General features: G+C 43.9%; 3 protein-coding genes across 9 annotated transcripts in view; 2 read left to right on the top strand and 1 right to left on the bottom strand.

Moving 5' to 3' along the window:
- Positions 1 to 1,386: 1,386 nt before the first annotated feature.
- On the top strand, positions 1,387 to 11,413 carry LOC149321678 (E3 ubiquitin-protein transferase RMND5B-like). The gene is made up of 10 exons (XM_089526865.1): positions 1,387 to 1,501; positions 1,826 to 1,995; positions 6,203 to 6,348; positions 7,638 to 7,772; positions 8,289 to 8,389; positions 9,047 to 9,213; positions 9,593 to 9,758; positions 9,830 to 9,932; positions 10,043 to 10,197; positions 10,761 to 11,413. The coding sequence occupies exons 2-10, from the start codon at positions 1,857 to 1,859 to the stop codon at positions 10,822 to 10,824; spliced, it is 1,176 nt and encodes a 391-aa protein (XP_089382991.1). The 5' UTR covers positions 1,387 to 1,501; positions 1,826 to 1,856; the 3' UTR covers positions 10,825 to 11,413.
- A 1,830-nt stretch (positions 11,414 to 13,243) lies between these two features.
- Positions 13,244 to 19,991, bottom strand: LOC149321677 (H/ACA ribonucleoprotein complex subunit 2-like). Its single transcript, XM_089500520.1, has 4 exons — positions 19,728 to 19,991; positions 18,824 to 18,893; positions 14,592 to 14,697; positions 13,244 to 13,634 (listed from the first exon to the last, which is right to left on the bottom strand). The coding sequence occupies exons 1-4, from the start codon at positions 19,933 to 19,935 to the stop codon at positions 13,509 to 13,511; spliced, it is 510 nt and encodes a 169-aa protein (XP_089356646.1). The 5' UTR covers positions 19,936 to 19,991; the 3' UTR covers positions 13,244 to 13,508.
- Positions 19,992 to 20,140: 149 nt separating this feature from the next.
- LOC149321676 (bromodomain-containing protein 8-like) overlaps positions 20,141 to 22,739 on the top strand; it is a 49,827-nt gene continuing 47,228 nt past the window's right edge. For 6 of the 7 annotated variants that reach the window (XM_089526832.1, XM_089526824.1, XM_089526808.1 and 3 more), the window contains exons 1-2: positions 20,142 to 20,174; positions 20,626 to 20,722. In XM_089526832.1, the coding sequence (XP_089382958.1) occupies positions 20,156 to 20,174; positions 20,626 to 20,722 (116 nt within the window). In that variant the 5' untranslated portion in view covers positions 20,142 to 20,155. Of the gene's footprint in view, positions 20,175 to 20,625; positions 20,723 to 22,739 lie in introns of all 7 variants that reach the window. The other variant, XM_089526815.1, reaches the window with a different exon arrangement.

Here is a 22,739-nt window from a genome sequence, read left to right as displayed (position 1 = left end):
CCAGACTCTGTCTAAAGACCTCCAAAGAAGGAGACTCTGCCATACTCCAAGGAAGGGAGTGTCTTCCACTGTTGAACAGCTCTCACTATCAGGAAGTTCCTCCTAACGTTGAGGTGGAATCTCTTTACCTGGAGTTTGAATCCATTGGTGGATATTCCTCTGTGAGGTGGCAGAGCACTTCATTCCTATCCTCTCACTCAGCCTTCTAAGTGGTAAGGATTGGTCCTTTATTTTACAAGATTTATCACATTACCCCACCTCTCTGGCTGAGGATTTTGAATGCCCTTCTTTAAACTGCAAATCCCAGAGTGCAACAGGAGGCAGCCAGAGGGGTTAAAGTGGAATACCAGCACTATAAGAGTATAGTGCAATAATCTCGATAGTCACTGGAGCAGCAGAAAACAAGCTTGCTCCCTCCTCAATATGACATCCCTTCAAATATTTAAACAGGGCTATCATATCACCTCTTAACCTTCTTTTCTCCAGGCTAAACATCCCCAGCTCCCTAAGTCGCTCCTCATAGGGCATGGTTTCCAGACCCTTCACTATTTTAGTCGCCCTCCTTTGGACATGTTCTAGCTTGTCTACATCCTTCTGAACTGTGGTGCCCAGAACTGGACACAGTATTCTATATGAGGCTTGACCAAAGCAGAATAGAGTGGCACTATTACTTTCCTTGATCTAAAATTCAGGGGTAGCCATGTTGGCCATATGGCAAATAAAAAATCCACCTAACAATGGACCCAAACAGACAGGCCAAAATAAAGCTGCTTCGGGTCACTCTGAAGGTATGCTGTTTAAATGACAAACACATTTTAAGAGGCCGGAATCTGCACCAAAGCAGTGCTCCAGTCCTCCATGACTGGAGCGTGGCTTTGGCGTGGCTTCCGGCCTCATAGGACGCATGCATCATTTAAATAGCATACCTCCAAAGTGACCTGAAGCAGCTTTATTTTGGCCTGTCTGCTTGGGTCCATGGTTGGGGGTCACCACAACGTGAGGAACAATATTAAAGGGTCACAGTGTGAGGAAGGTTGAGAACCACTTTATTTCATAGCACTGAGTCAGGGGCAGGGCAGTGTGTCAAACTGGATTATTTCTGCAGTGTGGATGCAGCCACAGTGTGGAAAAGGTGTGGCTGCATCCATACTGGAGAAATAACCCGGTTTGGCACCGCTTTAACTCTTTTCTGGCTCAAGGCTATGGAATTTTGGGAGTTGGAGTATGTTGTGGGGCCCACAACAAACTCCAACTCCCAGAATTCCATAGCCTTGAGCCAGAACAGTTAGCGCGTCACTCACAGAAAAGGTTGTTTCCCCCCCCAGCTGTTGCCATTCATGGTTCATCCCAGGCACCCCCTCTCTAGTAAGAATGGTTTGCCCCATCACCAGAGAACTTTATCATGCCCACGCCAAAGGGAAAGAGGAGGCGCCGAATTAAAAGGTAATTATCATATCATCGCACAGTCCCGGGACTGAAGAAGACCGGCGTCTCAACCCAGGTTAGTTTTTCTTTAATTCCCCCCTCTCCACTCAGGTGGTTGCGTCCGAGCCCCTATTCCTAGTATCGCAGGAGCGTTCCATTGTAGTGCACTGGGGGGGGGCGGGAGAAAAAAGAAGCAGGGAGGTTGTTCCCTATCCCGGGTCTTGCTCGTAATAAGTGAAGGGCTTTCTGGCCAGTGTCAATTGGGACAGGGCGGGTTCACAAGGGAAGGGGAAGCGCCTTGAAGCGAACACAGACATCCTCGAAACGGAAGGGGCTTCATAAAGGGCTGTCAGACTGTGTCTCCCCCCCCCCTTTCTCCACTGTGGTTGTTTCCTCTCAGACTAGTTGTGGCTGTGCCACTGACTCCCTCCATGGAGCGTTGCGCATGCGTGGAGAGGGAGCTGGACAAAGTGCTGCAGAAGTTCCTGTGCTACAGCCAGTACTGCGAGCTGCGACTGGAGGAGCTGCTCCGCTACGTCACCCGGCTGAGGGAGGAGCTGCGAGACCCAGGTAGAACGGTGGGCGGGGCCATGAGTGGGCGGGGCTAGGTTCCCCTAACGGTCGCCCAGCAGCCCAACTGCCCTTCTGCCATGCAGGAACTCACAATCAGAGCCCGCCCTGTGTGACGAAGAGAGGGCCATCCAGCCTCATACTAACAGTCTATTAAAGTGACAGTGCTTATTTTAGACTTGAGTCCAGTTTATGAGAAGCATGACATGTTATCCTCAGTTGTTGTTGTTATTATTATGCTTATAGTAAACCTGCCCATGGCGTACAATCTAAGAAATAATAGCATAATACATATAAATAATACATAACAATACAGGAAAGGGTTCAATAAAACAGGCAACAAATTAAAAACGTTGACAGGTCTTCAAACAGAGGCTGGATGGCCATCTGTCGGAGATACTTTGATTGAGATTTCCTGCATGGCAGGGAGTTGGACTAGATGGCCCTTGTGGTCTCTTCCAGCTCTATGATTCTACGATTCTATATAATAGTATTTGAGTTGTGGAATCCAATAAGCTCAGCTGGGGCCTAAAGGAGGTGAAATGGAAGTCAAAACAGACTGTCTGCAAATCCCAAACGTGTACAAGATTAAGCGCAGTGTTCTTACACAAACAAATGCAATTAATATTCATATACTCATCCCTCCATAATTTGCAGCTTTGATTATTCATGGATTTGATTGATATGTTCTCCAGGAATCTCTAGGTCCTCCTAGATTGCAACTCTATGGCCAACTTTAACTAAACCTGCACTGAAAGGCCTAGAGGTTCCTAGAGAGAATGCTCTCCTGGGCTTTTGGAGCTCCTCCAGCGCAGTTCCATGGCCAGTGTCTGTCAGGGGACCTAGAGATTCCTAGAGAGGTGTCCTCTCAGGTAAAAACAGTGTTTTTGTTATTTGCGGTTTTTCCATTTTCACGGGGGTCCTGTTCCCCTAACCCTAGCGAATATGGAGGGACAACTGTATATATACTCAACTATAAGTTGTCCTCAAGTATAAGTCAAGGTCAGATTTTGGGGCCAAAAATTATGGATTGTGCCATGACCTTTGGATAGGTTGAGGGTAAAACTTGGAGGCTCCTTCAGTGTGTATGTGTGCATAGGGCAAAAGAGACTCTCATTGAGGCTTTTTGCTGCATTGTTTCAGCCAGACGTGCAGGCAGCAAATGGACTCTTAAACAAACAGCAATTTCAGTCACCTAGGGCTCTTTCTGCTTGGCTCTAGAGAGAAATAATCTCCTCTCTGCGCCACATAGGGAAATCTGAAAGAGCTGCCATCATGTTTCCATAGTGACCCATAAATAAGTCAACCTGTGATGGGGGGGTTCAATTTTGGGGCAGAAATTTTTAGACTTATAGATTAGTATATACAGTAGTCTCAAATGTGCTACAAGATCTCTCTATAGACCAATACAGAGATTAATGTGTAAATCACCTCCTCTCAGTCAAGAGTCACACGGTACTGTATATATACCCAACTCACTTCCATGCCAGCATTCTCTAAAGATGCCAGCCACAGATGCAGGTGAAACATCAGGAATAAATTCTTCTAGAACACAGCCACATAAAACCCACAAAAAACTACTGTCTTTTTAGTTTTGTATGCTAATTTCCTGTTATGGTGGGCAAGACATTTGGCAACTACTGAGCCCTAAATGAAAATAATAAACATGGTAATAAATACACTTTCGCGCAATTTCATGCTGAGTCTCTCCTTAAAGTTCCTTTGTTGAACAAGTTTCAAGAGTACAGTGCCTTGGGAGACTGAAATGTGCTCTCAGTGTTTTCTGAATATTGCCATTACCCATATCTGAAAAAGTAGCATAAAAAGGAGGGGAGGGGAGGGGAGGAAATGTGGCAGCACCTTTAAGACTGATTTTTATTTTCACATGAGCTTTCATGGATATATTTACTCTTTTGGATGAATGTGTATTGTAGAAACAGCAGAAGAATATTGTTAACAGCTGGTGGTATATGTTGTGTTGGACGACGAGTAAGTGAATGAATCTCTGAGAGTATTGCTGATACTGTTAGATTACATAATACTGTTACCTAAATAGTTTATTGTGACAGAGGTATGTGGTTTTCATTTGTTCTTTTGTTTTTGCAAAATTAGTCTTTGAATTGTATGTCCCTTAAATGACACATCACTGATGCCACTTTATATTAATAATAATAATAATTAATAATAGGATTTATTTATATGCCGCCCAATCACTGGGAATCCGGATGGCTTACAACAGAGGGGATAATTGACAGTTCCCTGCCCTCAGGCTTATGATCTAAAAAGACACAACACAAAAGGAGAAGGGAATGGTGGGGGGGGAGCTCTTAGTTGTAACCCAAGTGTTGTGAGAGTAGTATCAGGAGAGGTCATTCAAGATATGTTGGTGCAGTTTTTGCTCAGAGCCATGTTGACAGCAATTAGAGTTCGCTTACTTTCTCTTGTGGACATGTCTGTACGTAGTAGGCTATCTTGGTGATCAGTTTGGCTTGGACTGTCTGTTGACTGTATTTGATGGCTATGGTTTGTTTTTAAGAAGCTTTAATACTAATTCCCTGGAACAAATGTGTTGTGTTTTAGGCTTGGCTGTTGCTGCTAGCTGGAAGCATGCAGCAATATATAGCTACTGTATTCAACAACCTCTATCCCAACATAAGTCCGGATTTTGTAAAATTCATACAGCAGATTCACTTTCTGAAGCTCCTAGTAAAATTTCTGAATTTTAAGATTCTAAGATTTCTATCCATATATGTTGTGTAGAGGGGAGCCAGTTGGGAGTGATTCCCAAATGTTGATCCAAGACAGTTGTGAATATGTTGGCATAAAGTGGAATACTGCAAACAGTATATCCTTAGCACAAGATAGGATACTGCTGATACCAATGTTGGTGCTACTGGCCATAAAATATAAGATGTTCCCAAATCCAGAATAATTGTGGGTGAGGAAAGTGCATACAGGTTGAGTCTCTCATATCCAAAATGCTTGGGATTTTGGATTTATTTATTTGTTTTAATTTGGAATACCTACGTTCCACACGGCCGCCGCCATCTTGATGTAACAGACGCTGTGTGTCCACACGTCGCGCGGCGCTAATGACGTTGTGAGTGCGCCATTGGCGCCTCGCGGTGTCATTAGTGCGCCGCCAGAAGAAGCTCCATTTTGGAGCTTCTTTTTTGCTCCGTAAGGGAGCCGCGAGGTTTGGCTGCGGCGGCTCCCTCGCGGAGCAAACAGCAGCGCCGGGAGACCACCGCAAAGCGGCGGTTTGTAACACCTCCCCCTTGTTAGCTAATACAACTAAGTCTGTTATGTTCAACACTGCTATATTTGCTGTGAAAGCAGCTAAACTTAGATTAGATTTTGAAGATAAAGGCATGGATTCTACAGGGATCCTGCATGGGAATCTGCAGTAAACATTTGAATGGAGTATGGAAAATTGTGATATGTTTTTGTATGAAATAGTTTTATAATTTAAGTGTAAACATATTGCTCTATATGTTACAGAACTAATTGACTGTGGAAGTTTTAAAGGGTTTCAATTATTTTTGTAATTTGATGGGTATAACCTGTATTTGGTTGTCATGAATAAACTGTTCTGTTCATTTAGTCAGCATAACTATATCCCTGAGATACTTTCAATACTCTGTAGCATTCTAAGAGACAATAGGGGAGGAACCCAGCATGCCCTTGTGGAAACAGAATTGGCAAATCTGTTTGCATGGGTTTAATAATTGGTTAGAGCCAAGTTTCTCTTAGTACTATAGATGAGGGTGGGAATCATGTAGTCCTCTATATGTTGATTGACTGCAGTTCCCAGCATGTCTGTCTGGCATAGCCAGTGGTGAGGAATGCTGTGAATTGTAATCCAACATCTGTAGAACACTTGACTTCCTTTCCTGGTATAGATGTTAAATTACCATAATAAAGAACTGTGGTATCACTAATTGTGTATGGTCTTGTGTATGGTCACTGCGCTTCTCTATCTGGTTTACACTGGAGCTCAGCCCAGAAGTGTCAGACTGTACCTCTTCCTCCTACTAGAAGATTAGCGAGAGAAAGAATGATTTGTGCATTCTCCTACTCTTTTTCCAGGGCATGATTTAATTGATGTTTTGATCTCACTTACTTGCGAGCAGTAACTTTCAAAGTTGTAAGGCAACTGTAAATCTTGGTTTCTTGCACTAAGATACTAGTTCTGCTTCTTCTACAGACTTGCAACAGACACCACTGTCTGCTACACTCTCCCTGGTTATTTCTCAGTGCTGTAAGAATATCAAAGACACTGTGCAGAACTTAGCTTCAGACCACAAAGACATTCACAGCAGCATTTCTCGTGTGGGAAAAGCAATTGATAGAGTGAGTATTTTTATCTGCTTGGTTTGGACTCCAGCAACAAGATGAAAACCAAAGCTTATCCTTCGTGCACTGTGAAAACAAGTGTCAGTCCAAGAGCTTTCCTGTCACCTGATATTTCTGAACTACGGAAATTTCCTTCTGCTATTTTGTACTTTAACAGTAATCACTCTGCACTCAAAATAGACTGCTCTTCTTCCAGAAATTCAAACATGCCTTTTATCAGCGTTAACCTAAAAACTAGAATTCTGCATGAAAGAATCACAAATTCTCTTCCATTAAATAGTAGATTATATAAAGGGATGTGTATACTTTGTAATAGTCAGACAATACTGGTGTCCTTTTCTTGACAAAAATGGTTTTAAAAGAAAGGGTTTTATTTTGTCGCGTTAAAAGTGAAAACTTGAGAGGGGGCAGTAAGACTTGAGTGATTCAGTGATCATAAGAGAGGTCTTTCCAGACATTTCCCAAGTAGAGGGACATGCACAACAATTAGGTGAATATGATTAAAAAGTTATATTTCAAAAGAAAAAAAAGAGAGTTCCAGTTCCCAGGCTACCTAAGGTTCCATTAGAAATCTTGTGGTGACTGTGTAGACTACTTTCTGCAGTTGCTGTGATGCCAACTTACATTGCTTTTTAACATGCAAAAAGATCCATCAGTAGTTTTGCACTCATTTTTAAAGCCAAGCTAAAAAAAACCACTATGATAACAGTAATAATATGAACTGACTTTGGGGTGAAATGCTTCAGTTAATAACTAAATAAAAGAAGTAATCTTATCTCAGTTAAGAGACTGGATGTGGAGTCCCTACTCAGTTGAAGATGTTGGTGGCAAGGCCCTACCTGCATTTGTTGCAGTGTTCCTTTGGTGTTAAATATGTTTTGTTGGAGTGTTCATAGGCCTTTTCTACATACTCCTTGCTTTGAACGAGCCTTAATTTTGGTGAAAAAACTGATCTTCAAGCTTTATTCAAGCCCCTGAGTTTTACTGATTGCTTGTCTTTTAAAGAATGAATTATTGGCAGCAAGTGAACAACAAAATAGTTATTCTGTATTGGCAATGCACAGATTTCATAGTACACTATAGCTTAGCTCTTGTTGTGTCATATATTTTAATCTGCTTCTTTGCAGTCAATGTTTAGTTCATAATAAATTGTACAGTAATCCTAGCTGTACTTTACTCAGTGGTGATGGGAAATAGGTAGTTACTTTGGGATATACAATACTGGATGTAAGAATGTGTGCTGTTTCTTAGCTCTTCTGAATGGCTGACTTTCAGTTCTGTTCCAGAATTTTGATGCAGACTTGTGTGGCATTGTTCCTGCTGTGGTCTGGGAGTCCCAAGAGAAGCAGATACTGGTGATGGCCATCATAGAGCATCTCTACCAACAGGGGATGCTGGGAGTAGCTGAAGAAATGTGTCAGGTACTGGAGCAAAAATAGTGTTTTCATGGTGTATAGAAGTCTGTTATTATAATACTATGTTGTCTTGTGGCTGGCCATTGAACTCTGCCAGGTGACGGTTTTGTTTCTTGACCGGAAATGGCTGGCTTGACTCTGCCAACTAATTCTACTGTGAAGAGCAGCTGATTGACTATTCTGCTACCTGCCAAGAGTCCCTCCTCACACAAAAAGTTTCTATCCTAAAAAAGGCCAGTTGCACCCCCAGAAGTGCTGTGATGGAATTGGCCATGAAAATGTTATGAGGGAGTGACTGTTTTACCTCAAAACACTTTCCCCCCAAATTAGAAATAGCCTTAGAATCATACTCAGTTCTGAAGAAGAGCAAATGCATCCCCCTAAGATCTGGAGTGACCTCCTTGACGCCTTAATTATGCTGTGGAGACTTAATTCCTGAGAATGTTTCCATTTTCTTCTCTTTTTTCCTGAGAAGAAAACTGAGATAGGTTTTAAATCTAATTCTGGATTTCCCTGCAACAGGAATCCACTGCAAATGTGGATGTAGACTTCAAAAAGCCATTCCTGGAACTTAACAGCATACTAGAAGCTCTGCACAAACAAGACTTGGAGCCTGCTCTGAGGTAATAAGGAAGAGCTGTGTAGCGTTTTGTACTTTCCCTCTTCTACTGTACTTTCTGGACCAGGACACTTGGCAAGACCTCTTGGATAGTCATTTTCCTCACTAGCCACTGATTGTATCTGGATGGGAGGAGTGCTGGGATAGGGGGCAGGAAGAGGATGTAGTCTTCCATTTTGATAAGCACTGTGAAATTTTGTTTGCTTTGCTGTCACTGCACAATCTCTATGACACATGTGATCTTACAGAATGGTGAGACCATACTGTCACTGTCCATAACCTGCCTTAGTGCCTTAGCCTTCATGATCTGCAAATTTGTAACTTAGGCCCTGGACAGATGGGCCCTTTGCGGCATCATGGCGACGTGATAGGGTTGCTTTGGGGTGGCATGTGACGAGGACAGGTACAAACAGCTCTGCGCAGCTGTGATGCCATCGTGCCATCTCTGGTGGTTTGTGGCGGTGCAACTGCACCGCAAAAAGGAGACGCCTCCTTAGTTGCTGCAGCACTGCTGCAGAGCAAGGAGGAGCCTCCCCAGCGCCTCTTTTGGGTGCTCCATACGCGCCTTAGATTCAAGTGATCCTCTTTTGCTCCGACAGCCACTTCAAAGACAGCTTTCTCCATAGATTCTGGTACTGAACAGTGTTGTTCTCTTGTCCAGCTGGGCGATATTCCACAGGCAGCAGCTGGCAGAATTGAACAGTTCTCTCGAGTTCCGGCTGCATCGGCTCCACTTTATCAGGCTCCTTGCTAGTGGTCCAGGAAAGGAGCTGGAGGCCCTTAGCTACGCACGCCACTTCCAGCCCTTTGCACATTTACACCAGCAAGGTGAGGCTCTTCTCAGAAACCTATTCTGGTACTTTTCTCCAGAAGTACTCTTTTGGTAAGGGCTGGTCTTTCTGTCCAGGGTCTCCCTCTGTTGTAAACCTTGTCCTAAGTGCCTCAGGGCAGTGTTTCTCTGGGCCAGGACCAGGGTGAGCAGTTCCCAGATTTTTGCGTCATGGGAGCCTACTGGCGTTTATTTTATTCTTCTTCTTCTTTTTAAGTAGGGGAAGGCTTAGTGTCACCCCTGAGTGAAAATGAAAAAGTTGTTGGCTTGGTCTGTTTGCTGTCATGTTTCTGATTATTTGGTTACAGAACAAGCCAGGTGACTGTGTGCATGGAAGCATGTAAATGTGAGGGGTGTTTTCTTTGTCTTGTTACTCAGAGATTCAGGTCATGATGGGCAGCTTGGTGTACCTGCGCTTGGGCCTCAGAAACTCCCCATACAGGCACTTGCTGGATGATAGTCATTGGGGTGATATTTGTGAGACTTTCACACGTGATGCCTGTGCCCTACTGGGACTCTCTGTGGAGTCACCTCTGAGTGTCAGGTAAAGCTTGATTAGGGGTGGGACTGGGGCAGGGCTGTGGGCAGGGCTGAGCTCTTGCTCTCTCTTTGCAGCTTTGCTGCAGGGTGCGTAGCACTGCCAGTGCTTATGAACATCAAGGCTGTGATTGAGCAGAGACAATGTACAGGCGTCTGGAGCCACAAGGATGAGCTACCAGTGAGTGCCTGGCCCATCCTGGGGAGCCGTTTCATGAGGCAAGAGATACACGATGGGATTGGGACTGTAACAGCTACCTGGTGGATGTAACTTATTCTCTGTTCTAACAGATTGAAATTGAGCTAGGGATGAAATGCTGGTACCACTCAGTCTTTGCATGTCCCATCCTGCGCCAGCAGACAACAGACTCTAACCCACCTATCAAGCTAATCTGCGGACATGTTATCTCTCGAGATGCCCTCAACAAGCTCATCAATGGAGGGAAGTAAGTGATTTTACCTAAGTTTGCCCAGAGTTTGAGGAGAAGGATGAGATTTTACAGGATAATTGTACACAAATAAGATACAAAATCTCATTATTAAATTATATTTAGGAAGTCTTTCTGAGTCCACACCCTCACTTTCTTGGTAAAGCTACATTGTGTCTGCTGCCCTCTGCTGGATAAATAGGAAGGACTGTAAGAGTCCTTGTAAGAGATGATCTAGCATCACTCCCTTCAGCAAGGTTGGGAATTGTGTAGCCTTCTATAGTTGTTGACCTGCAGCTCCTGCCACCCCTCCTCATTGGCTAAACTGCGTAGGGCCCCTGGAAATTGCAGTTTAACACTTGGAGGGCCACACTCCTGCCCTAGTTTTAAAGGCAGGGATTTGTAAAATGTTACCACGGATCAAACCCTTTAAGGCAGCTAGATACAAGCACATAGATGGGACAATCCAGCAGAAAGCATGAGGCAAAGCCAGCTTTCTGCAACCTTGCTTCCGTGAAAACTAGCTGTTAACAAGCAGTGTTAGTGTTGTAAGACCTTATTTCTGCCTCTTCTTTCTACAGGCTGAAGTGCCCATATTGTCCCATGGAACAGAACCCAGCTGATGGAAAGCGCCTCATCTTTTGATAATAAGAAGCCTTGGAAGTAAATTTGTGAAAATGCGGGGATAATGTTTAATGAGAAGTGCTGTGTATTTGCAACAATACATAGTGTCTTGCTTGGGAATGGCCCCAGCTGCTATTGCTGTGGAAATTTTCTGGGGCTAGATAGATTTTCTAGTGTGAGGCAAGACATGATTCTATATTCCTGCCAGCATATAACTGTCACTGTCTCAGAGACCCCTTCTTTGTTGACAATATGTGTCAACACCTCCTGATGCAGTTTTCTTGTTGCAATCGGGGTTGTACTACAATCAAAGAACTGCTGCTGTTTTTAAACTTTGAAACAGGCTTTGATTTCAATCAGTTTGAAGTGAGGAAAATTCGTTTTTGTTTTGCTCCTAATGTATGGTTTGGCAACAAGGGAGTGTAGAAAGGTGGGTTACATCTAATTTAAGTTAGGAAAAAAATGGAACTTGCTTTGAAGAAAGGTTTAAAATAGTTTGGAAAGGAATCTTGGCCCACTGGCTTCACTAAAGGTCATGTTTGTGCCTACAGCCATACACAGTATAACTCTTCAGAAATGAAGTAATCACAAGAGTTAATGCTTCCGGACACCCCCCCCCTCTCCATCCCCTAGTATTATGGGAGAAGCACGCAGACCTGCTGTGAATATATATTAGTGTCCCACTGCTGTATTTGCTGAGTAGGAAGAACCAACTAAGCTTCATTTTAAACAATGAAACTTATAATGACCAGTGCAGGGTAAGAAAACTGGTACAATAGGAATTAGGACCCATATAGGCATATAGATAAGATACAATTCAACTTTCCTCCTTGTACTGCAATGTGTGTTCCTTAAAAATGGTAATAAATATAGGTCCTGCTATATAAACAAACTATTTCTGACAATGGTATGAGAAGGACCCTAGAAAACATATATATGATACACATTCTTAACAGGGATATTACATCTACTTTTATAGCTACCCATAAAACATCCCTGAAGATAGAGTGAAAAGTAGGTACATCTACTGGCAGAGTTCATAAAAATCAAGAACTGATATTCTAGTAAACTGTTTCAAGAGCTGAGCCTACCTCCTTTAGGAAAAGTGATATGTAAGTTATTTATAAATAACTATTTATGCTTTAAAAATAAATGTTCTAATGCAAAGGCTACTGGACCAAGACAGTGCCTACAACTTAAATTTGAAATAAGTGAGCAACATTTGACTGTAAGATACAGTCTTTCTAATGTTGTTGTAGCTCACAGATATAATCTTGGGGCTTTATCTGACTGCCTATGATCATTATTTTACCCTTCTCTAGGGCACAAATAACTGCTATGACTATGGAAGAAATGGCATAGGAATATATCTAAATAAATTTTTTCAGATAGCTTGGTAGATACTTCTGGTGTTGGCTTATTTAAAACCACATATTCCATACAGTATTGCTTCTAAAGGTCTTCAGCCAAGTAAGATACATATACAGAACTGGTGTGAATGTTGGATTATGACTCCATGGTTAAAATCTCTGCTCAGCCACAGAATACACTGGAGACCTTCAGCAAACCACGTTCTCTTAGCCCAAAAGGAAAATAATGGAAAAGCTTCTCTAAAAAAATGTTGCCTAGAAAATCTCAAATAAAATCACTGTATGTTGGAATGAACTTCAATGCATGTAGCAAAAAGGTTCTGTATATTAGCCCCAGCCACACCTTTCTACTGTACTATGATGGGTTACAGACCATCGAAAAGCGGCGCTCTGCCACTGCCGCCGGTTGCTGCATCCGGGAACCGCAGCAGCCAAACCACACGGTTCCCGGACGCAGCGAAGCGCCAAAATGGCGCTTCTTCTTGCGCCCCGGATGGGACGCCACGAGGCGCTGCTCGCGCACTCGCGGCATCACATCTGGGGCACAACGTGTGGACGCTATGCGTCTGATATGTCAAAATAGCGGTGCCTGTGTGTATAGGGCGCTGCCATTATTACGCCTCCATCACGTGCTAGGGGTGAGGCCGGTATGGACGCTAGGTACTCGGCCAACCCCTAGCATGTGACAGGGGCACCGCAAAGGCCCGTTTGTAAAGGGCCTATATCGCCTTTCATTTTGTTGTGCAGTGACTGATAGCACCAGTTCTCAACATTTGGTCCTCAAACACTCCAGAACCTCAGGCAGTGGTAAGGGATTCCAAGAGTTTAAATCCAAATCATCTTGACCAAAGATTGAGAACTGATTTAGGTTACATAAACTGAAGCAGAAAAAAGTGGGTCTTATAGCAGTATAGAAGTACTAATTCTTACCTTTGAACTCAAAGACTTAGCTGAAACATCAGTAGGGTTAAAAAGCGGCATAACATGGCAGATGAATTATCAACCGCAAATATAGGTGAGCATAGCTAGTGAAGGAAGAATATGCAATATTTTTGGGACATAGCTCCACAGACATTTGGAAAACATTTTATTACATTTATATTTTCATAAGAACACCAGATTTCCTTTGCAGCCAGATATAAATCCACTTCTTATTTCATTGCAAAACTACAGCTGAACCAGGCAAAAGTTTCTGGTTTGCAGTACCCTTCACCCTATTCTGTGGAGTAGGGCTAGTTTTCCTGTCCAAATGTTCAAAATCTGTGTGTCTAAAGCTCAACTGCACAGAACCTAAAGGAAGAGTTAAATCAGTCCACAAGCATATCTTGTTAATGTTCACAGTGGAAGGGGAAGGGCTTTCACCTCCTCCAAACATTCATCATAGGCTTCCTGGTATTCCTCATGGGCCTTTATCAAGATAACACACGTTGGACGTTTTGAGCCTGCAGCTGCTCCCAAGTCCTGAGAAAAGAAAACAGAAAAGTGCTCACATACCCAGTTTACAAGCTATTTAACAAATAATCAAACAGCTAAACTGTTACACAGACTGCGGTGGTTTACACAAACATATTGCGTAATGCAACATGAATGGCTCTACTATTTTAGATTATGACAAATGAGTTTCCTTCCAGTCAAAATAAAAACTCAATTTTAACCCCCCTCCCAAAAGCCTACAGTGCAGCAATGAAGAAACTCAAGTCACATATGACAAATGATACTTAAATAAAATAATGGCAGAGAGATTCTGACATTATTTCAGAATTGTGCTATGGAGACAGGGTCTTGAAGATTAACTGTGTGAAAGAAGTTGTAACATAAACTTTGGTAGTTTTTTGCTCTTTAACCCAGTGTCAGACCAGATCCTCTGTATTAGACAATGTGAGGCCAGGTGGAAGCCAGGACATCTGGCCTGTGTGGCCAACCCGACAGTATGCATAGCCACCCTGAAACTGGACACCACATTTAACAAATGATAAAGATACTATCTACTATTTAGTAGTCTATTGTTGATGTACCAAAACCTGCTGCAAATGTGTTTTTGCCATTTCTGTCCTCCTTCCCCACGCTCATGTTCAGTAGCATTAAATCTAGACTAATTATACTCCTGGAACACATCCCAAACCAGGAAAAAATTGAATGTATAAAACAGGGACAACTTTGACTATAGGTCAGGCCAGTATAGAGCATTTAGTACTCTATAATATCGTCAGAGAATGCAATTTAATAAACAGAGACAAAAATGGAAAGAGAAGTAATAAATAATATTGGCTATGAGACTATTTGAACTTGAAGGGGGAAAATATTGTACCAGGTGAAATGGAAAGGACAGTAGTTGCAAAGTTGCAAAGAACCCTTGTAGGTTCCCACTTGACACACAAGAAAAGGGGTCTGTTTCCTGTTTTTCCTCTAAATCATTACCGTTTTGGAGGGGATGTAGACATATGGAAAATCCCTGTCCTCACACATGATGGGGATGTGGCAGTAAACATCAATAGGTAGTGTATCCCCCGCAAGAACTGTGATCCTAAGAGAAATAGACAAGATAGCATATAAGTACTGACTATCCTATTAATCTCTCCAGTCTTTCAAAACGTAATAAAGCTACAACACTGGATAGCTGCAGTGAGTCTCATCAGCCTTAGCAGAATTTCTGAATAAGTGTGGCATGCATAAAGGTTTTCCCTTGACACGAATGTCTAGTCAAGTCCAACTGTAGGGGGCGGTGCACACCGTTACTAAGCTGAAGAGCCAGCGTTGTCCGAAGACGAATCCTGTGGTCACGTGGTCAGCGTGATTGCACCAAATGCTGTTACTTTCCCACTGAAGTGATACCTATTTATCTACTTGCATTTGCATGTTTTCAAACTGCTAGCTGGCAGAAGCTGGGACTAGTGATGGGAGCTCATCCCATCACGTGGCACTTGAGCCATGAACTGCTAATCCTCCAACCTTATGATTGTCAGAATTGGTGTCTAAACCACCAAGCCACCACATCCCTTATGCATAAAGAAATTTTAAGATGAAATCTCTGCCACCAAGAAAAAAAAAGATATTTAAAATTTAGTGGAGGGCAGCACTCACTTATCAGATTCTTAAGAGACTCTCCTGTTCACACTCACAGATGTGAGAAAGAGGCAAATTAGTCTAGCCGTGCAAGAGATTGGAGTTAGCACTATGCAGAGTCAATGGCCTGTTACAGACTGCCAAAATAAAGCTGCTTCGGGTCTCTTTGGAGGTATGCTATTTAAATGATGCATGGGTCCTAAGAGTCCGGAGGTTGCGCCAAAGCCACACTCCATTCCTAAGCACTGGAGTGCAGCTTTGGTGCAGCGTCCGGATTCTTAGGATGCATGCATCATTTAAACAGCATACCTCCAAAGAGACCCGAAGCAGCTTTATTTTGGCAGTCTGTAACAGGCCAATGAAAACAATGCTTTTGCTGCTGTTGACTGCCTCCTGGATTATGGCAACCCCTTCACAGAGTTTTCACAACAAGATTTGTTCAGAAGGGGTTTGCCATTGCCTTTCTCTTAGGCTGAGAGTCAATGTTATTCAGTAGGTTTCCCAAGCCAAGACAGGATTAGAATCCTGGTCTCCCAGTCCTAGTCAAACATTCAAACTACATCATACCTGCCTTCACAATGAAAATAATGACCAACACAAAAGGGTAACTCCACCAGAAGTGTTTTTGCTGGTTGATATGTTGCCTATATTCATTACTGTTCATGCAAAGAACACCTTTCCACATTCTCACACCCATGCTGCCTCATTTTCTTTTTCTTCTGTGTGTGGTCCTTTTCACAAACAGTACTTCACTATCCCACAGCTCATGGTAGGTTAGAAGGAAAGAGGCATTTTTATAGGATTGTAGCATATTTTAGACTACTGTATAGTAGATTGCCAAAAATATTATCGCTGTTGATAACAAGCTATTTCTTACAGGGTTTCTTTTTACAACCACATGTACATATTTCACTCTCCCACATGACACAAATAAATTATTCATGAAGATCAGTAACAATACAAAGAAAGCATATGGTTCCAAGATCTGCAGTTGGATGAGTAGACTACACCCAGCAATGCTGTGTCGAGCTAGACACAGAAGCACTGAGGATGGCCGACTGCCTAAAGAATAGTATGGATTTCTACATTGGCAGCAGTTGTAATTTGCACTGGATCACTGCTACTCAAAGTGGTGGTTAGTGAGCTGGTGCACATCCGCAAGCGATTAGCTGCCAGTCCATATGTTTTCCAGGGGGAAAAAGACTTATAGTCAATGGACACACATATGGTCTTGGCACATGGCATATTAAACAGGAAAAATCTTGCCGTCCCTCACATCAGATACCTTAAGAAGCAATACGCCATACCAGTGTTTCTCAAGCCATTCGATATGGGGCAATGGCAATTCCCCAGCCCCTAATATGCCAGGGACTGTCTCTAGGTTTTATTTTTAAAATGTTTTAATTGTACTTTTTGTTTGTTTGTTTGTTTTTTAATTGCTGTGAAGCCGCTCTGAGTCCCAGTCCTGGGAAAAGAGCGGGATATAAATAAATAAATAAAATAGGTTTGTGCCCATTGGGCACAAGTTTTTCTTTCTTTCCCTGGAAACTTACCAGGGACCACCACTTTGAGTATCACTGCACTGGACGACGCCAGCTGGGGACAGTTCCTGCTCTTATTTATTTCACTTCTATGCCGCCTTTCTCCCAGAATGGGACTCAAAGCAGATCAGTTAAAATCATTAAAAAAAAAAAATTAAAATGTAAAAACAATTAAAATCATCTAGCTAAAAACAGTATAAAATGAGATAAAACATACAGAAGTTTAAAAGCATATCTAACGCACACAGTATAAAAGCCTTCCTGACACAATTATTATATACAATAATATGAGAGGGAGTTCACCAGGCAGGTCCAGCTCCATCAGGGCTAGCCTGAAGGAAGGAGACTTCACCCTCCATAACTGCCATCCGCCGGCCTGAGCGGGAGTTCACCAGGCAGGCCCAGCTCCATCAGGACTTGCCTGGAAGAAGGAAGAGCCCTCCTTCCAATCCATTTGCCTTGGTCCAGGCCTCAGAGGGAGAGAAGAACCACTGGACCTCATCCCCTTTCCCTCCACAATTCCTTTCTCCTTTTGTTTTGTGTCTTTTAGATTGTAAGCGTGAGGGCAGGGAACTGTCTGATTAAAAATAATATTGTAAGCCACCCTGAGAGCCATTAGGGCTGAAGGGCGGGATATAAATACCTAAATAAATTAAAAATAAAAATTATACTTAAAGCCTGCTTGAGTAAAAATGTCTTTGCCCACCAGGAAAAGATAAGTGAGGAGGGAGCAAGCCTAGCCTCCCAAAGAAGGGCATTCTTAACAATGGCTGCATCCACATGACAAAAAGTATCCAGTTTGACATCACTTTAACTGTGATGGCTCAATGCTACAGAATTCTGGGATTTGTAGTTTTGTGAGGCATTTAGCCTTCTGTCAGAGAGCTCTGATGTGACAACCAACTACAATTATCAGGATTCCATAGCACTGAGACATGGCAGTTAAAGTGATGTCAAATTGGATTACTTCTGCAGTGTGGATGCAGCCTGTTATATATTCAGGGGCAGCTGTGTTGGTGAGAACCAGTGAGGGCAGTTAACAACAAATCCACAAGATGTTATTGTACAGGAGCCAGCGTAGAGGTTTGAGCATTGGACTACAACTCTGGATAATAGGGTTTGATTCCCACTCAAGAGTAACAACACACTGGGCAGGTCACACACTATCAGCCTCCAGGGAATGAAATGACACCCCCCCCCCCGGCCAAACTTACAAAGGAATCCCTATGACAGGGTCACCATAAGTAAAAAAAAGACTTGGATGTGAATAACGACAAGCTCTGTTGGCCATATAGCAAAGCACAATAACATCCTAAACACACAAAACAGGAATATCTTTATTTGCACAACTAAAATACATAACATACATGAGGCAATATCTAATTTCCCTCCTGTATGGTTTCTTAGCACCTTTGCCTGACGGAGCCGCCAGTGGAGCCTCAACATCTTCCATCACGTATTATGTACATTTTGGTTGGCCCAATACAGGTATCATTGCTTTATGGATTTGGGGTATTATTGTGCTTGGCTGTATGGCCAAAATGGTTACCCTTGTATATGTTTTCTCAAAGATCTGCTTCTTAATCTGCATTTCAGCCTACCCTACTAATGTAAATGGCAAAGGCAAATACCAATTATTATTATTAACCTTTATTTATGAAGCGCTGTAAATTTACACAGCGCTGTACATACAATCTTTTTAGTTAGATGGTTCCCTGCCCTCGGGCTTACAATCTAAAAAGACATGACACAGAAGGAGAAGGGAGGGGTGGAGGGAAAGGGTAAGAGGTCCAGCAGTTCCTCTCTACCTCCGAGGCCTGGACCAAGGCAGATGGACTGGAGGGAGGGCTTGGCTTCATAATGGGTGGTTAATTACCAAGGAAAAAAGGGTTAGGAAAACAATCTCTCTCCTGGTGAAAATGGTATGATTCCCCCTTGCTGTTTTGTGTACTTGGTGTGTTATTGTGTGTAACAGTGCTATGATTCCCTCTCTCTGTTTTGTGGATTTTGGCTGTTATTGTGCATAGCAGTGTTATGGTTTCCTACCCCTTCTCGCCTTTGTTGATGAACTTCTGGACCTCTTTCACCCCGCGCCGTATCTGTTTCAGCTTGGATGCTGCAAGGAAGAAGCATAGAATCAAAGAGTTGAAAGAGACCACAAGGGCCATGCAGTCCAACCCCATTCTGCCATGCAGGAAATCTCAACCAAAGCAGCCCCTGGGACAGACGGTCATCTAAACCTCCAAAGGAAAAGACTCCAACCCTCTCTGAGGAAGGAGTGTGTTCCACTGTCCAACAGCTTTTCTTGTAAGGGAGTTCCTTACATTGCCCTGGATCCTAGTCTCTGGAGCAGCAGAAAACAAGCTTGCTCCCTCCTCGATATGACATCCCTTCAGATATTTAAACAGGGCTATCATATCACTTCCTAACCATCTCTTCTCCAGCCTAAACATCCCCAGCTCTAAGTCGTTCCTCATAGGACATGGTTTCCAGACCCTTCATCATTTTGGTCGCCCTCCTTTGGACACATGGCTCCAGTTTCTCAATGTCCTTTCTGAATTGTGGCACCCAGAACTGGACACAATATTCCAGGTGTGGTCTGACCAAAGCAGAATAGAGTGGCACTATTACTTCCCTTGATCTAGACACTATACTTCTATGGATGCAGCCTAAAATTGCATTGGCTTTTTTAGCTGCTGCATCACATTGTTGACTCATGTTCAACTTGTGGTCTACTTGGACTCCTAGATCCCTTTCACATGTTGTCTCCTTTAGCCCGTTGTCCCCCATAATCCTATATCTGTGCTTTTCATTTTCCCGCCCTAAGTGCAGTACCTTACATTTCTCCCTGCTGAAGTTCATTTTACCAGCTATAGCTTCCTAGGGGAGAGCGTGAGAGACACGCGGCCCAACCTCCCCCAACCCTCCCTCCCTCCTTCCCGGTGCGGACCTTTCTTGATGCACTTGTACAGCTTCCTTGTGAGCTTGCGGGAGGCCAGCGGCCGTGCGATGCAGTTGACGTTCTCCACCAGCTCCTGGTAGGACCGCTCCGGGGTGGCGGAGGTGGAAGCCTCGGCCTCCGGCGCCGCCTCCTCCTCCGCCGCCTCCTGCTGCTGCTGCTGCTGCTGCTGCTGCTGCTGCTGTTTCACTCGACCCATGGCTCTACCCTCTCCTCCTCGCGCGCGCCAGCCTCCGACTGCCGCCACGCTTCCGCCCGGACCAAGGCATGCTGGGAAGGGGGCCTTCCGGCTCGAGCGGCGTTCAGCCGGCCAATAGGAAAGCGACTGTAAGCAGTAAGCCCCGCCCACCCCTCCGGCGCTGACGTCATAGGGTTCGGGGTTCCATTTCCCAGGAAGCACCGGGGCTGCCTGCGGGAAGATGGCGGCCGGGACGGGTAGTGAGTGGTGCCTTTCTTTTGCAAGGGATGGCCGGGGCTGCATCCGCACTGGGGAAAATAACCCGGTTTGGCCCCGCTTGTTGTCTGGCTCTCTGCTATGGAATTCCGCTCCGCTCTGGGCCCACAACAAACTCCAACTCCCAGAATTCCATAGCCTTGAGCCACAGAAAGAGCCAAAGCGCTGCCAAACCGGGTTATTTCCCCAGTGCGGGTGCCACCTGAGAAGCTCTCCATACAGTTTTAAATCCTGACTACCCACCCACTCAGGGCAGAGGAATCCAATTTCTCACCAACATGGCAAATGGTCATTATGACCCAGGAGCCTAGGACTGCAGCCCTGGCGCTTGGCAGGGGATGTCTATTGAGACTGGGGGCTGCAAGGACTAAGCTGGGTTTGCATTAAGGGACCTGTGGGCAGGGTGCATCATTGCAGTGTCCCTCTGTTTTCCAGAGCACAAGCTGCTGACCGCTGGGCCCACGGAGCCATGGTCCATCCGGGAGAAACTGTGCTTGGCTTCCTCTGTCATGCGGAGCGGGGACCAGAACTGGTAGGAGACATACGCTGACCTTTATGGAAACTGGCTGCTAAATACTGATCATTATAATACCTGAGAACACAGTTGCGTGTGCCTTGAAGAGAACTCTCAATTGAATTCTTGTAGTTCCTACTCCAAACGCTAGAAGTAGTTAAGGGATGTTAATGATCTTAACTTTGCGTGTGTTGAAAACTGTGAAAAACAGAACTGATAAAGTTCAGCACACTGGAAAAAAGTTATCTAGACAACGAACTTGAAGCTGCGGAGGAGAACAGGAATTGTTGTGATCTTATGTAGAGGCAGATCAGGGATTGTCCTGACTTCCTGCAGGGTAAGTCATGGTGAGATAAAGATCGACCCCAAATCATCCAGTGACGTTCATGGGTCAGTGAACACAAGTCTCCCCTCCACAGATGCGTCTCCGTTAATGGAGTAGATGCGTTCCAACACATTATGTCTTTAACCGAAAATTTGGAACCAAACAAAGAAATAAAATGGAAAAAATAGGGGTAGGTTCTTGCACCACAAAAAGAAGAGCAATTCAACATGTTTCAGCTTTATTCAACACTAACAGTATGGACATGTGAAATAATAATAATAATAATAATAATAATATATTTATATCCAGCCCCTTTGAGGTCAATCGGGGCGGCTAATAGTAATAAAATACAATACATTATACATCAAAATCTACTTCCCTCCCCCCCTTAAAAGTTATTAAATCAATTATAATTAAAACCAACAAATTGAAACAATATCAACACATACACACTATTACAAAACAAGACAAAACAGTAAACTGCGGTAGCATTCGACTTAAATTTCCAGTGAGGACCTTGGGGACTCTCATGAGAAGAGCGTTCCTGAAGCCGGGGTTATCTATCCCGGAAAGGCCTGCGGGAAGAGATCCATCTTGACAGCCTTTTTAAAGCTGTCTAATGATGTCAGTTGACAGATCTCGTCCGGCAGGTCGTTCCATAATCTGGGGGGCGACAACAGAAAAAGCCCTCTGGGAGGTAGCCGAAAACCTAGATCTTTGAGGCTGCAGCAATTCCTCCCAGAGGACCAGAGTGTGCAGGGAGGATTATATGGGTGGAGGCAGTCCCTGAGATAGTTTGGACCCAAGCCATTTAGGGCTTTAAAGGTGATAACCTAGTAAAGGTGAAATGAAGCAACCAGGTCAGGTAAGGCTTGCATAAGTGAACAAAAACATTTTGAATCTTCTAGAGACCACTTGAAGGATTCTGCCAAAATGTAAGGGTGTTAGCCTTACTTTTTTTTCTTCTTCTATCATATAGCACCTGACTTTTAACAGTCTAAAAGAGCACAGTTCTCTGAAGCTTCTGTTGAAGGACTTCGGTTGGGTCCCTAAAAATCTGAACACAAAAGGTTAACTTATATCCTACGGAGTTGGGAGGGGGCTTTGGGAATTTCCTGCAGGCACTTCTTGTTTCCATCTGTCTCTGCCTTTTGCTCTTTCTACTGGCAGAATTTATCAGCTCTGCACTATAAGTATTTATGTTTTAGGCTGCATCTGCACTGCAGAAATAATGCAGTTTGACACTGCTTTAACAGCTAAAGCTTAGTGCTGTGGAATTCTGGCAACTGTAGTTTCTTACAGCCCCAGAGCTCTGACAGAGAAGGCTAAATGTCTCACAACACTACAGTTCCCATAGTTCCCTAGCACTGAGCAGTCAGAGCAGTGTTAGACTACATTATTTCTATAGTACAGATGCAGCCTAAGGGCCAGTGCAGACCAGCACCAAAAGTTGCCTTTGGGGAGGCTGTGAGTGGCTTGAGGGTGTGGCGTGCACACACCACATGTCTCCATGATGCCCTGAAGGTGCCCAGAAAAGGCTGCACATCACCCATCTTCTGGGCAACTTGGAGGCATGGCGGTTACACGCCACAAGCCCCCTACATGCCGAGAAGCCACCAGTATGCGGCTGCCACGGCCCTAATCCATCGTCAGGTGGGGTGGCTTCAGGTTGCCCTATCCAAGCCATCTATATTTCGATCCTTAGTTACA

This window comes from Sceloporus occidentalis, unplaced genomic scaffold, assembly GCF_023333645.1.
Source record: "Sceloporus occidentalis isolate IW3139 unplaced genomic scaffold, rSceOcc1.0.p SCAF_1, whole genome shotgun sequence".
In the NCBI taxonomy this organism is placed as follows: Eukaryota; Metazoa; Chordata; class Lepidosauria; order Squamata; family Phrynosomatidae; genus Sceloporus; species Sceloporus occidentalis.
The sequence above is the reverse complement of the archived record's forward strand: the minus strand, read 5'-3'. Positions and strand labels throughout refer to the sequence as shown.

Bases quoted from the DNA above. Each gene is read 5' to 3' on its own strand.
- LOC149321678 (XM_089526865.1), top strand. From the start codon at position 1,857: ATGGAGCGTTGCGCATGCGTGGAGAGGGAGCTGGACAAAGTGCTGCAG. The intron at 1,996-6,202 runs GTAGAACGGTGG...CTTCTTCTACAG, and splicing joins GGAGGAGCTGCGAGACCCAG to ACTTGCAACAGACACCACTG. The intron at 9,214-9,592 runs GTGAGGCTCTTC...CTTGTTACTCAG, and splicing joins TGCACATTTACACCAGCAAG to AGATTCAGGTCATGATGGGC.
- LOC149321677 (XM_089500520.1), bottom strand. From the start codon at position 19,935: ATGGGTCGAGTGAAACAGCAGCAGCAGCAGCAGCAGCAGCAGCAGCAG. The intron at 18,894-19,727 runs GTCCGCACCGGG...TCTTCCTTGCAG, and splicing joins GTACAAGTGCATCAAGAAAG to CATCCAAGCTGAAACAGATA. The intron at 13,635-14,591 runs GTAATGATTTAG...TTCTTTTCTCAG, and splicing joins TCTACATCCCCTCCAAAACG to GACTTGGGAGCAGCTGCAGG.